The sequence below is a fragment of the Zasmidium cellare genome, assembly GCF_010093935.1.
Source record: "Zasmidium cellare ATCC 36951 unplaced genomic scaffold M409scaffold_20, whole genome shotgun sequence".
NCBI lineage: Eukaryota > Fungi > Ascomycota > Dothideomycetes > Mycosphaerellales > Mycosphaerellaceae > Zasmidium > Zasmidium cellare.
Window position 1 is genome coordinate 211,921 of NW_022986964.1, and position 13,480 is coordinate 225,400.

At 54.7% G+C, this 13,480-nt stretch overlaps 4 protein-coding genes across 4 annotated transcripts; 1 reads left to right on the top strand and 3 right to left on the bottom strand.

The window, feature by feature from the left end:
• Positions 1–262: 262 nt before the first annotated feature.
• On the top strand, positions 263–4,091 carry M409DRAFT_23679 (uncharacterized protein; the record flags this gene model as incomplete). The annotated part of the gene is made up of 4 exons (XM_033806895.1): positions 263–734; positions 1,279–1,623; positions 1,669–2,593; positions 2,648–4,091. The coding sequence occupies 4 exons, from the start codon at positions 263–265 to the stop codon at positions 4,089–4,091; spliced, it is 3,186 nt and encodes a 1,061-aa protein (XP_033666838.1).
• Positions 4,092–4,309: 218 nt separating this feature from the next.
• Positions 4,310–4,783, bottom strand: M409DRAFT_23680 (uncharacterized protein; the record flags this gene model as incomplete). The annotated part of the gene is made up of 1 exon (XM_033806896.1): positions 4,310–4,783. One exon carries the CDS (start codon positions 4,781–4,783, stop codon positions 4,310–4,312), a length of 474 nt encoding a protein of 157 aa, XP_033666839.1.
• An 819-nt stretch (positions 4,784–5,602) lies between these two features.
• M409DRAFT_23681 (uncharacterized protein) lies at positions 5,603–9,352 on the bottom strand (the record flags this gene model as incomplete). Its single annotated transcript, XM_033806897.1, has 1 exon — positions 5,603–9,352. The coding sequence occupies one exon, from the start codon at positions 9,350–9,352 to the stop codon at positions 5,603–5,605; it is 3,750 nt and encodes a 1,249-aa protein (XP_033666840.1).
• A 2,307-nt stretch (positions 9,353–11,659) lies between these two features.
• On the bottom strand, positions 11,660–13,408 carry M409DRAFT_66888 (uncharacterized protein; the record flags this gene model as incomplete). The annotated part of the gene is made up of 4 exons (XM_033817150.1): positions 11,660–12,292; positions 12,542–12,828; positions 12,888–12,963; positions 13,016–13,408. The coding sequence occupies 4 exons, from the start codon at positions 13,406–13,408 to the stop codon at positions 11,660–11,662; spliced, it is 1,389 nt and encodes a 462-aa protein (XP_033666841.1).
• Between the last annotated feature and the right edge of the window lie 72 nt (positions 13,409–13,480).

The following is a 13,480-nucleotide window of genomic DNA, read 5'->3' on the forward strand; positions in this document are numbered from 1 at the left end:
TCCTAAAATGTGAATCAAAGAGTTGGTGGTAATGTGTACTTCCTAAACGCCGTGGATGATGACTAGACACTTTCCGGCTATGTTGCTTGATCAGGACTCCTATGCGAATACGATTACACACACTGATCCATCAATCCTTTCCGCGTATATCTCACCACCTCGACTTGCAAGTCAGATCCATATCTCACACTACTCCCCCGCTTCCCAACCCTTCTCCATATCCACTAAGTCTCAACTTAAAAAACACGAACCCGCATCAAAAATGACTACCAACGGTTCCCAAACCCAAACCCAAGACCAAACCCGCTATACCCTCCTCAAAACCCACAACCTCGCCTTCTGCACCGCCTTCACCCACCCCGAGACCAACCCACCCTCCAAACTCCTCTCGGAGCACCTCACACCCCACAACCCACGCATAACAGAATACGGCCCAGCATGGGCAACGTCCCGTCTCCCCTTCCTAGGAAAAACCTTCGCCGGCCACGATGGCGTGCTAGCGTACTTCGACGCACTGGACAAGACGCTCGAGTTCCTACCGAGGGAGGATACGTTTGGGAGTGTGGTGGTAGATGAGAGGGCGGGGGAGGGTGGTGTGGCGTGTGTGAAGGGGAAGGCGGGGTGTAGGGCTGTGGAGACGGGGAAGGAATGGGAGGAGGAGTTTGTGGTTAGGTTGAGTGAGTTTGATGGCGAGGGGAAGATTGGGCATGTGGAGTTGTGGGGCGATACGCTGAGTGAGTGGGTTGGTGTTAGGGGAGGGGATGGAGGTTCGGAGTGAGAGTGTTGTGCGATGATGTTATAGTGTGAGACAAAGAAGAAGGACAGAATTCCATGAAAGGCGAAGACGAAAGTGAAAAGACAAATGTGAATTATCTCAACTTACCTGAAGTTTCCAAGCGCTAAAACACATATGCCCTCTTGAAACGAGGCTGAGACTAAGGTTAGGGGCTAGCACAAAGGGCCGAACCCAGTATCACTGTGAATGAGAAAAATTGACAACTATTCGGCTAGAACAGGCTGAAGTCGGCTATAATTAGAGCAGATGCATGTATCGTGACGTGGTTTTCCAACATCACAACCGTGCCACACCACGATTCTGTGCCTCCCTGCCATCTTGAAGCTGGATCGATTTCTTACGCTTTTGATGTGCAAACATCCAAATGCACGTTATGGACAAAGTGACTATACTTACTGCTCCTTCAACGGGCGATCCTGAGCTTGGAAACTCAGTTTGGTCCTTCCCAATGGAGGTTGAATCCGAGATACTAAAGTTAGCAGCTGTCTGCCACAGCAAGCAACAACAACGAGAAGTCTTACGAACTGCAAATGGCGCTCAGGAAGAAGACTGGTCTGATGAGGAGAGCTCATTTGACGATGACAATGCCTCGACCTGCGCCGCTGTCCTCACGACTGACGACACGAAGTCGACAAAGATGGGCTTCCTGGATCGTCTCGCCGAGATCCTTTGCTCGCACAAAGAGGCTTCTTACGTTACATGTACTAGCATGATCGAGGACGAGGGCAGCGTGACTTTGCTAGCGGCTCGAAATGAGGAGTGGACTAGCGAAGATGCAAAGCTCCTGAACCAGACGGCGAGCATCATGGAGCAGATTGCCTCGCAAAGTAGGTATACAACCCGTTATGTCAACGGGGCTGATGATGTTACAGTGCCCTCAGAGAACGATCTCGTCCTGAATTTGGGCATTTTGCTGTCGGACTATTACGATGCCCGACTTCGTTACCACGTGGAATCATTCCTCGAGCTTCTTATGAGGTACAAAGTCAACATCAATGAAAAAGTAGTCAATAATGTCGTCCACGAGTTTCGCCGCTTTCTAGCGGGCAAGATTTGTGCATCTGCAATGGTTGATGATGTTGAAAGAACCATAAAGGACTCGACATTTCTGGAGAAGATTTGCAGCCGCTGTAGCGAAAGTGCGTCCAAGAAATTAATGAACGAACTCCACTGCATCAATCGACCTCGGAGAGCAGCCAACGCAATCTGCAGAGCAGCTCGTGATATCGACGCATTCCAAACCGTCCAGATCTTTCTCCTACCAGGCTACCCCCCTAAAAAGCTGGGCCGTAATGAATTATCTCCCTACCAGCCACTTAGCTCTACGGCAATGAGGTATCTGAGCAAGTGCAAATGGGTACATGCAGAGATTCGGATGGTCACCTACCTCCTCAGCCACGATGAGTTTCGACATGCGTTTGCTTACCTGGGCATCAGCAAGAAGTCGTGTTTGCTATGTGGGCATATCATACAATCCCTGGGCCGGTTCAACACCCGTTCCAACCACGGCAAAATCTATTCACAGTGGACTGTGCCTTCGAAGATGTCTCTCCCGAACATTGACGTTGCATCTTGGGAGCGCGCGGTTGAAGGTGTCAGAGATGTCCTGCGACTCGAAGCCGAACGTGACGAACTGCATTATATCCAAGCGGTTAAGGAATCTACTATCACGACACCTGCAGCACCGCGATTGCACGGGGGAGATATATTCACAAGTCACGTCGATGATCCCCGGCTGAGGGAGCGTGAGATGACTTGGCTCAGTTCTGCTCATTGGCCAGAATCAGATAAATCAAAGTAGGCATGCCATATACGTATCCTCGTAATTTGATTTGAGCTGACGATTACCAGAGCACAGGACGATTGCAACCCCCTTGTAGATGATCTCGAAGCTCTGCCCAATGTCCAAGAACCAGAACCAGGAACGAAAGTGACCAGTCCAATCGCCATCGGCCAGGAGCTCAGGGGTAATACACCGTGCTCATCTTGCCAGAATGTACGGAACAGTATGATCAAATGCTCTCGATGCAGCTCTGCCCCGTACTGCAACACTAGCTGTCGCCAGAAACACTGGATGGAACACAAGTTCCACTGCCATCTCGGACGACCAATTGACGAAGCGGACCATCTAGTGCGAGCTTGCCATCGGGGTCAGTATCCTACAGATGACGAGGACGTGGCCACTGCATTTGGATTTCGACATTTCATTCAAGTCCCGGAGCGCCTCAGGCTGTTCGACATATACTGGAAATTAGTCAACTACAGCGGCTTGGGCGACGAGGAGTTGAGAGAAGCACGGGAAACCGATCAATTGAAGCAGTTCATACTCTTTCGTGGCTCTCAACTTTCCCCTGGACTGATCGGGGACGACTTGGAGTGGCTTCGCTCCAAGACTGGCTTTGCCGCCAACTCGGTGTGCAACTTTGGCAACATCTTGGACTGCGCAAGAGATGTCCTCGGCTCACGCCAATTGCAGGAACTGGACTCTCAACTTCAAAAGCAGGCATACCTCTTCTATTGCCAAATAAGGGCTGGTTACAGACCGGATGCCGACGAAGACAATTGGCTCAGGCTAGGCTTCTGCACCGCACGAACATCCAAACAAATGGATCGCATTTGCAGGTGCTATGCAAGATTGATCGAGTCGTGCACCTTTGAGGAGTTCTGCCTAGCCGTGGAGAAGTCAACCATGGTCGAGCTATTTGGCAAATATGGACATTCTTTAGAGAATGACGACTTTCGAAATTTCAACACCCTGATGCGGACGGTGGGAAGATGGCATCAGAGTGTCTGGGAGCTCAAGCGTTTCACTTTGCTGACCGAACGTGAGCCGATGCGGTCCGTTTTCGTGGACTACGGATTCAGGAACTGTCACAATCCTCGCGATCGATTGAAGCTACGCGAGATGTACTCACGATACTTTGCGCGAGGCCTGGATGAGATGGAACTGCACCAGGCGTGCATCGAGGGGAACTTATTCCCCTTTCTGACGTCCAGACTCGGCGACCTGTCCCTAAGGAGCGAACTTCTGTCGAATCCATACCCCCTGGACCAATGCAACCACATGGGCCTCGTGGCGCGCAAGGTCGCAATATGCACAGAGGCCGACTATGATGTGGTATGCGAGAAATTTAAAGCTGACGGAGACGACTCGGTGGTTTGGACAATTCCAGATTCTTGTGGCGATGATATGGCGAAGACTGTCCGAGATCGTGCGGCAAACGTGACGGGACAGATGAGAATCGGGCAGAGCAGGGTGAAGGACTATACTTTCCGGTCGATGTCTAGTGATTGAAGCTGGGTGCTTTTGCAAACGAGTGTTACGAGACGAGGTCGTGAGAAGAATGTCATGCTGGGACAAGAAACAGAATGAAATCGAGAAGATGGATGTGGTGAAGAATCCCTTTCGACTTACCTGAAGTTCCCAAAAACGCCAAAACTCCATCCCCAATACGGTCATACATACTCCACGACCCCTTGGGGACAAAAAAAAAAGAAAGCCCCAAAACTCACCTAAGAACCCCCCTTCCCCTTCTTCCGAAGAATATGCCTAGTAATACTCTTCACAATCTCCACCTTACTCATAACAACCTGATCGGCCGCGGAGACCTTCACAACCTCCCCCTCCGTCTCCACAACCCTCACACGCGACGATGGCATAGCAGGCGGAGACGGGGGGTGAGAGCCGAGGGGGTTGGGAGGCCCATGGAACGAGCCGGGACGGGTGAAATGTGCGGAGTTCGGACGTTCACCGGTGAGGGCATCGAGCGCAACAGGGTTCTCGAAAAGAATACTCATCCGCTCGCCGCGGACGACGATATCCGTCTGCTGGGCATCTGAGTGCAGGATTTGCAGGTCGGAGGGTTCGGAGAGGTCGTTGTCGAGGGCGTGGGAGAGGACGTTGGTGAGGTTGATGAGGGAGGTTTGGGAGGGGGTTGGGAGGGTTGTGAGGGGGCGGGTGGTGGTGGAGAAGGAGGAGGATGCCATGGTGGTGGTGGGTTTGGGGTGGTGGTGCTGGACCTGCAGCTTGTGCGTGTGGGTTGTTTTTGTGGGGGTGTCGAGGCTTTCTTGTTTCGAGAGGGGTTGACTGTTCAGATTGGAGGCCGACTCGCCTGGACTGGGTTTTGAGGGTTCTGAGCAGTGAGGTTCGAAGGGTAGAAAGTTGCACGGGGGAGGGAAGATTTGCGTTGGGGCGTTCTGCTCCTGTTAAATACATTGTATCGGTGTTGTTAGGAACAAGGAGAGATTGATGGCATTGTTAGGTATAATGGCCAGCAAGGCGTTGCAACAAAAGGGCTTTGTGTGGAATGGTTGAAAAAATGACCTGACGAACCTTTTAAGGTGAGTTGTAGAAGGATAGGCTTTGTTCTAAGTCCATCAGCAGAGATCGAAGAGAGCTGGTGTGTCCACTCACCACAATTAAGGCCAGCTTCTTGAGGCTGACTTCGACACAACACAGAAAAGAAAGTAGGCACAAGGCCATAGGCAAACGAATGAAGCCCAGGCTCGCGCCCGCGACTCTCATACTCATCGCTACGGAATGTATCAAAGACAGAATCAACGAACCCGCTCAAGCAAAGTGGTATATCCTCCATTGATGCGCGCCGAAGTCGAGAAAGCAAAAAAACCACAAACGACAGTCTCTTGAACGTAGCAAAGAAAACACCACCAGCGCCATGCTAATCGTATTGCAAGTCTCAGCATCCCAGTCCAGTCCCGTTGATATCGTCTTGTATGTCAAACGCCGTGAGAGGGACTGCTCTCCGGCCTTTCCCGACTTTTCTCTCAATCTTACACTTCTCCATCTTACACGGACACCTCTCCCGGATCGTCTATGATGCTGTCCGTCCAGCCTTTGTGTGTGGTTGCGTTGGAGATGCCCCTCTCATCAATCGCCATGCCCTCGCCTTCGCCTCGTTCGACATACCGCTGTCGATGCAGGTCCTGGTAGATCTTCTGAAAGTACATTCGCAACGACCTCAGTCCGCGAAGGTAGCCCCAGTCGATGCTGTTGGGATGCATTGGAGGACAGGGCTTTCGTAGAACATGGTCCATCTCCTCCGCGGTAACGCAGTTGGCAAAGTCAACGATCTTGAGCTTGATGTCCGGGTATTGTGCCGGTTTACCGTCTTCGTTGATCTCGTGCTGCACTTTGCCGTCTTGGTCTGCGTTACCACGATCGTATATCATGAGCAAGCTGCTGGCGTACAAGCGGTAGCCTGGCAGTGACCGAATGATGCGGTCCAATTCGTTGATCTTCTGTAGAACGGATGGGATGTGCTTCAATGCCTGGGCGTGGCCAATCCCGTCGAAGAAGAATCGTGTCAGCGCATCCTGAAACTCAGATCCAGCTTTGAGATCGCGGCCGAAGTACTTGTCTTCGAACTTGTACTTTTGCTCGCGCACGTTGAAGACCTGCATGCCGCACACGCGCACGCCTAACTCACGAGAAGTCGTCGTCTTGCACTTCATACGTTGCGAAGCTTGCTTCTTCTCGTTGGCTTCAACGCCGTACTGTCGTGTGCCCATCTTGAGATCGAGGACACATGGCTTTTGCATACCAGCAGTCAGGTCTTCAAGTAGTAGGAAGCGCTCCACTCGCTCGTCATGCTGGACCAGGGAGGTTTCGGGATTGCGCGGCTCTGGACTTCCAAAGCTGATGGCAGGACCCAGTCGAGGTACGACAATGTTCTTCGGTCGATCCTCGCCGGCCGCCATAGCTTCGAGTTGGCTCTGTGGTCGCGCAGGCTTGCTCGCCTTCTTGCTGACATCGTCCATCGCAAACACATCTTCGCCATCAGCAGTGTAGGCTTCCTCTTCATTCTCATGAAACTCAAGGTCTCCACGAGCTCCTTCAATATCCGTTGGCTTGCGTTTCAGACCTCCTCCAGAATGGCGTCTGCGGTGGTGACGGGGCTTGGGCGGCACATTCAGACCTTTGTCCCCGTCCATATCCGCACTCTTGCTCAGAGCTTTCCGACTCTCCAGAACACGTCTGTCCAGGTCTGAATTGGCTCGATCGGCATCCTCGCTGATGACGTGCTGCAGCCGCGCCAATGGCACACCGTTCTCAGCACCACCATTCGATGCCATGTGCTGCAGTAGCGGGAGGTCGACCGAGTTCTGGCGCTTCGAATGATTGTCGTAGTCTTTTCGCAGGTATTTCGGAATCTTGCGCAGGGACCTCGCGTGATATGCACGCTCGCGACGGTCATGCTTGTAGATGTGCGGCGGCGCAAACACCTCCCGCAGAACGTGATCTCGCAACGTCTCATTGACAGAGGTGAAGCCCCAGCTTGCAGCAGGCTTCAGAGACGGCCGACGCGAGGCTCCGTTGGATGTCTCATCGTCGCTTTGGTTCTCACGTAAGGGTGGTGAAGTACTCGCTCGATGCATGTCCGGGGTGGCTGAGCGTGGGGGTACCCGAAACAGGTCATCTGGTATGAGATGCCTGTTGTTCTCGAAGATGACCTGTGGGATGGCCTGGGGCGTTCGCATTGAATGACTAACCATGCGGCTTTGTTCTTCTGCTTTTGCCTGTTCCTCTGCGCGTGGCTTGCTTGTCTCAGTCTTGGCGTCTTGCTGGAGGGCGTCGTCTGACGCCGTTTTCCGCCGCTTCTTCTGATCTTTACGATACGTGACATTCAGAACGCCAATGTAACGAGGCATGTAGCCCAGCAGTTCAGTGTGATGCTTTTCTACGGTTTCGTAGAATTTGTTTTCTTTGCTATTAAGCTGCTTGCAAACCGCCCGTCGTGAGAACCGATAGACGGGGGTGTGACCACCAACCTGATGCTTGTACGGTTTCAGCTCCACCGCACCAATGGGAGCAGGCGCCTGATGTGAAGGTCTGCGCTCGGACGAACGTTGGTGCTTGGCCTTGATTCGAGGTGTTGCAGTCGGTGTCGTTTCCTCGTCGTCTTCTTCGCCAGATGCAGACAAGTTTGAATCGTAGCCATGAGCGTCTGACTCGTAGTCCGAATCTGAAAACAATTGTTGATCAAGCGCAGCTGCAGGGCTTGGTAGTTGATCAAAGTCAGCAGATGAATGGCCATGCAGCACGTCGCTCGCGCCGTCCGACTTCAACGACACCTGTATGTCATTGTTTCCAAGTCCCTCGTTCTGCTTGGTTGCCTGCTTTTTGGGCCTTCGTTCTGCGACTTGATCTTCGGTAGGCGAGTCGGCGATGGTCACACCTTGGTGAGGATAGTATGTGGCAGATGAGATGTGTTCCTGGTCCGAGTCTTCATCGTCAGTCTTGGAACGAGACAGCTCTTCAAGCTGACGATGTACCGCCTTTGCAGGTACGTGCTTTGAGGGTGTTGACTTGACGGGTACCAGGTGGTCATGGTTCCGAATCTCTTCCAGCAGGTCCAATGGCAGCTTCTTTGCCATGCGCTCCCTCGACACAGTGACATCGTTCCCATCCTCCGTAGTCTCCACATCCTCTGCAATGGTAGGCTGTCTCTTGTCATGGATTTCTTTGGAAAGCTGCGACTGTGTCCCATCTTTATTCTTCGCCTTCTTCTCGTACTCTCTTCTCTCTTCCGCCTCATTCTCTTTGAACAATCCCAGATAGTGACTGGCCTTTCGACTGCGAACGTTGGCCATCGGTGGCTCGGGTTGAGGGAGCTGGGCATCGATGATCTTGTCCACCCCCATGGAAGCGCTACTTCGCGTTCTTTGCGTCTCGGCGATGGTCATGCCGTTCATCTTGGCTTGGCCTTGCCTCCAAGAACGGTACTTCTCCCGCTCTGCACTCTGCTCTGGGTCAGCAAAGTCAATGGCCTTGACCGCGGAGGCGGGTGTTTTCGGAAGATCGTCTCGTCGTAGGGGTGTATCGGGCAGATGGGAATCGTGTTGGGGTTGGGAGGTGAGAGTGTTTGTGGTGGGTAGTGGAATGATATCGTGCAAGTCGTACAGCGAGCGGCGATGGTATTGGGGTGGTAGGCTGGTCCTGCTGGGTCGGGTGGGGTGTTGGTATGATGTGTGGTGGAATAGTGGCGAGGCATGCGTTGAGACATGTTGGTGGAGGGCAGGAGAGAAGTCGACCGAGTGACTTCGCAGCGGAGATGCGGCCATCATGGTTGGGGAGGAGTGGGTTTGTGGTGTTGTTTCGTCCCTTCCGTCGTCTGCTCCAGCGCTCCTGCCCTCTGTCGGCGCACCTGCGGGCGGTGGAATGTTGGGCGGCGTCACAGCGTCCTGACTGGGGAAGTAGTGTGTCGCGAAGATGCTGTCCCGTTCGGACAATTGAGGGCGCACGGCATCGTGGATCGAAGGGCCGGAGCGAGAGGTGGTGGTGCGGCGGCGGCGATTTGGGGAGGTTTTGGGGGAGGGTGCAGGGAGGACGGGGGAGCGAGTCGGGCGGTGATGGTGAGGCTTAGACGAGGGCCAGGAGAGGTCGGATGCTATGTCGTGTTGGTGCTCCTGGCGTGAGGTGTTGTCCGCGTCGGCGGCGGTGGGCAGAGCATCGTGGTGGATTGGCGAGATCTGCTTGGATCTCGCAGGGCGACCCTTATTTGACGTCGGGTCGCTCGCTCCAAAAGCCGGTGCCATATGAGGCTGACCATTGATGCGAGCAGGCGCACGATGGACGGCAATTGGTAGGGAATGGATGCGCGGAAGTCGGGCAGGGCATTCGATAAGGCTTAGGCCAGCGGCGCCGCGTGGTCGGCGCAAGGTGAGAGACGTGCAGCAGCAGGCCAGCGAAACGTGCGCTGCAGCGACAGGGAGGTCGACGACTCGGAGCGCCGGGGCAGAGGGGGAGGTGGTGCGGCGGGAGGTGCTGGTGCGTGGTGAGTGGTGTTGTTCGGGCGTGGTCTCGCTGCGGGCTGTGAGTGGAAGCCCGGCGGGCGCCCAGCGTGACGTCTGCGACGCCAAGTCTTCCTTCGCAGCAAGCATCGACCAGCTTGTCCGTCTCGCCTGGCACACGCCCGTCTTCCCCCCCTGGAGATCGCTCCCAAATCGCAGCCCACGCAGCCAACGCCCTCCCGCCGTCCTGGCCGTCGGCATCGAAATGCCGGCCGTGGGTTACTGGAGCCGGCACTACAACAGACAGGTCACGCCCAAATCCCGCCCATCAACACCACCACCCATCGAAACACTACCCTTTCCACGCAACCCCCGAGGCACCGCACCCGTCCGCAGCGATATGCGATTATCTGCCATCCCATTCGCACGCTCGTCTATGCCCAACACCCCTGGCGGACGTCGCAGAGACATGTGCAAGCGCTGCATACCAATCATCGCAGCACGTTGATCTGACAGTGCGGCGACGTGCGCGGTGCTGTGCTGTGCCCATCGGCTCGCATCTCGCTCACAGCACTCACAGCCAGGATACGCCCAGCAGCATCGCCGACGACTGCTCGTTTGTCCCATGGGCCAGCCGACTTGCGGTCAGGGAGATGCGCGCTTCCAGACCCGACCTTGATGCCATGCTGGACCCATTCCTGCGCCTAGCAAACGTTGATTCCCTCACATGGACACCTGCGCCGACGCTGATAGGCGCCACCTCCGCAATTCATCGCCATCCGCTTTCTAGGTTTGTCGCCTCGTCCGGCCCGGCTTCCGCAAGTGCCACTAGTCCGCCCGTCTGGTAGACTTCAGCTCCCGATCGAACAGAGCAAACAGTCGGTATGCCATTGCCAAGGACGCCGTTTCTATGACCACACCTTCAAGCAGAGCACAGAAAAGGGGCACTTTTACTGCGTCGGTGCCTCACGAAGCAGATGATGTACGGACATGACACGACATGTTTCCTGTTCCTGAGCGTAGACGCCTCTCCGACCTGGCTATACCCCGGAGATTGTCACTTAAGCCTCCCTATTTTAGCAAGACCGCAAGACGACTGCAAACCATCTGCACACCGCCGCGCCGCTGCATCCCCGATTTCAGGAACAACGTGCCCGACATCAATGGCGCAGATTAATCCCGCTTGTCACCGGTAAGGCTGAATTTAACATCATCATGACTCGATCAATACGAACATCAAGTTTCACATCCCGTCAGAATTTGTCGACGCCTCATGTACGAGTCAGAAAATGAGCCTCATTCGAGCTCTAGGATTGGAAAACGACCCACCTCCAGCATCATCACTCGCGCATGAACGATCAGTTTTGCTCCCCGGACCAGGGAGCTCACATCTGATCATGTCCTGATGCCGACTCATCTCCGCCGCAACGAACCGCATTGTCGAAAAGAAAATTCCCCATACCCTCTGTGTCATGAAGCCGACCGAAACCTTCAAGTCGGCGCCGATATGATGACAGTCACGGGCCGCATGCCCTACAATCACAGGACAAGGACTTGGCGTGATGTGAGTAAGACCACGTCGATGCTATACAGACTTTTTGAAAAGAATCATGAAAGTGAGACCACGTCAATGCTGTGAGAATGTTGGGAGTGAAAGCCATGGATGGCATGCTGTATTTCTGCGAGTTGCTGACGAGTCCATAAAGCTCCTGGAGTAATTGATCTTGTCGGGACGCCGTCTCCCCAATTCAACATCGACCATGGCCATGCTTGAGAGGTCAGTGGAACATCGAAGCACTCAATGCTTAGACAGGTTCCGCAGATACCGGTCTACGACTCTTCATTATGCTCTTCTGTCGCTTCAACAGCACAGACGAATGCAACACACCTCTAAGATGTACCATCCAGACCTCCTTTGCTGGAGAATCCACATTATCGTCGACTTCAACTCCCGGATTGCGGACATTGGTCTCTCATATCAATGGCAAGGCACACGTATGCAACCTCTGCCTCTCCGCTCCATACCCACCGTAAGGTACACTCATTCCTCATCTGTTATCCAAACACCACTCTATCCCCTCCACATGTCATACCATTATCTCAACACACCCATCACGCAATAGGCACATAAAACCCAAACGCCCCCTCCGGATCCCACCTCCTCTTCAACCCCCTCAACCTCTCCACCCTCCACCCCTCCCCATAAACCTCCTCCAACGTCTCATACCCATGCGCATAATTCACATACATCCTCCTCTCCCCCTCCCCCTTCCCATCCCCCTCAAATAAGATATCCTGAATTCTCCGTCCGGCGACCTCGCCGATTTCTTCGAAATTAGCATCGTGAGGCGGGTGCGTTATGAAGGGGCTGAGGAGGTAGTTCCCCTGTCGGTCCGGATAGGCTGTTGAGGCGGAGGGGATGGCTTGCACGGCTTCTAAGGAGAAGGCTTCGATTAGGAGGGCGGAGTTTTGGAGTTCTTTTGGGAGGTTCGCGAGCATCTCAGCGGCTGCAAGGAGGGCCGTGGCGTTGAGCCTCTGCAGACTCGCAGGCATCCGCTGCGTTGCGGAGATGTTCTTGGTGCAGAAAGGGCCGGACATGGTCATCAGGCCGCTGAAGTCGGAGTAAGCGGGGAGGTCGCCGTGGCCGGTTTGGGGTGGGTGGAGCGGGGAGAGGGAGTGCAGGGCGGTGGTGAGGTGGGTTGGGAAGGTAGGCGTTTGGGAGAGGATGGAGAGGTGGAGGACGAGCTACGGAAAAACAAGTCAGCAGTCTTCATTCTCTGTCGTGACGAAGAAATTGGTTTTAGGAGACTTACATCCCCATCATTCACCCCTTCGACAAGGCTGATCGTCGCCCTTTACCCACAATGTCAGCACACCACCCATCCCTCTCGCGCCCATATGTAAAAGGAATGGAGCATACCACCAACTAATCCCACACCCTCCCATCCCCCTCACCTCCTCAAGCGCCTGCAACACCCCCTCCAACCCCTCCACCGCCCCAAACCCCCACTCCTCCCAACTCCAACCCTCCCCCTTCCCCTCCATCTCAAAAACCCTATAATCCCACCTCACCACAACTCCAAAATTCTGCCCCGCGCCCCTCAACGCCCAAAACAAATCCTCATGTTCCCTCCCACTCACCGTAACCACACTCCCATTCGCGATAACCACCTCCGCCGACAGCAAATTATCCGCCATGAGTCCATACCGCCCCTGCAACCAGCCATGTCCGCCCCCGAGCAGCGGGGCGATGGCCGAGGTGCATTCGCAGACGCCTGTGACTTTACACACATCAGCAAGCCCTCATCCCGTCGGTTCTAGGGAACGAGAACGAACATACCACCCTCCAACCCCCTCCCCGCAAGAAACCGCATCAACGCCCCACTCAGCACCCCTCCGCCAACTCTCACAACCCTCTGTCCCTGTCCTTCCCCCTCCCCCTCGCCAACAAGTTCGATAGAATCCAACCCCCCCCATCCAAACCCCCACCCCACCCCGCATCTTCCCCAAACTCCTCGTAGCACCATGCCCACCCCCGATAGCCAGAAACCCCAACCCAGCCCCTCTCGCGGCTTTCACCGTCTCCGCTACATCGCCCGGCGTGGCGACGGCGACGACGACGCCGAAGGAGGGCGCGTGCCAGGGGGACCAGCGCGAGCTTGCGCGGGTGAAGCAGGGGGCGTTCTGGTGGCAGATCTGGGCGGTGGGGGAGAGGAGGGGTTGGAGGGTAGTTTCGAAGTGGGATAGTGCGGTATTGTTGATCGATGTGTTAGTCATTGGTAGGAGGGGGGTTTGAGGGGAGAGGAAGGAGAGGATGGAGGCGCTGAGGCCGAGGGCTAGGGCGCTGAGGGTGGAGGCCATGATCGATCTTCTAGAGAAGAAACGCAAAGAAATTCAGACCAAGATACGACGAAAGCCCCCAATGTTGACGGC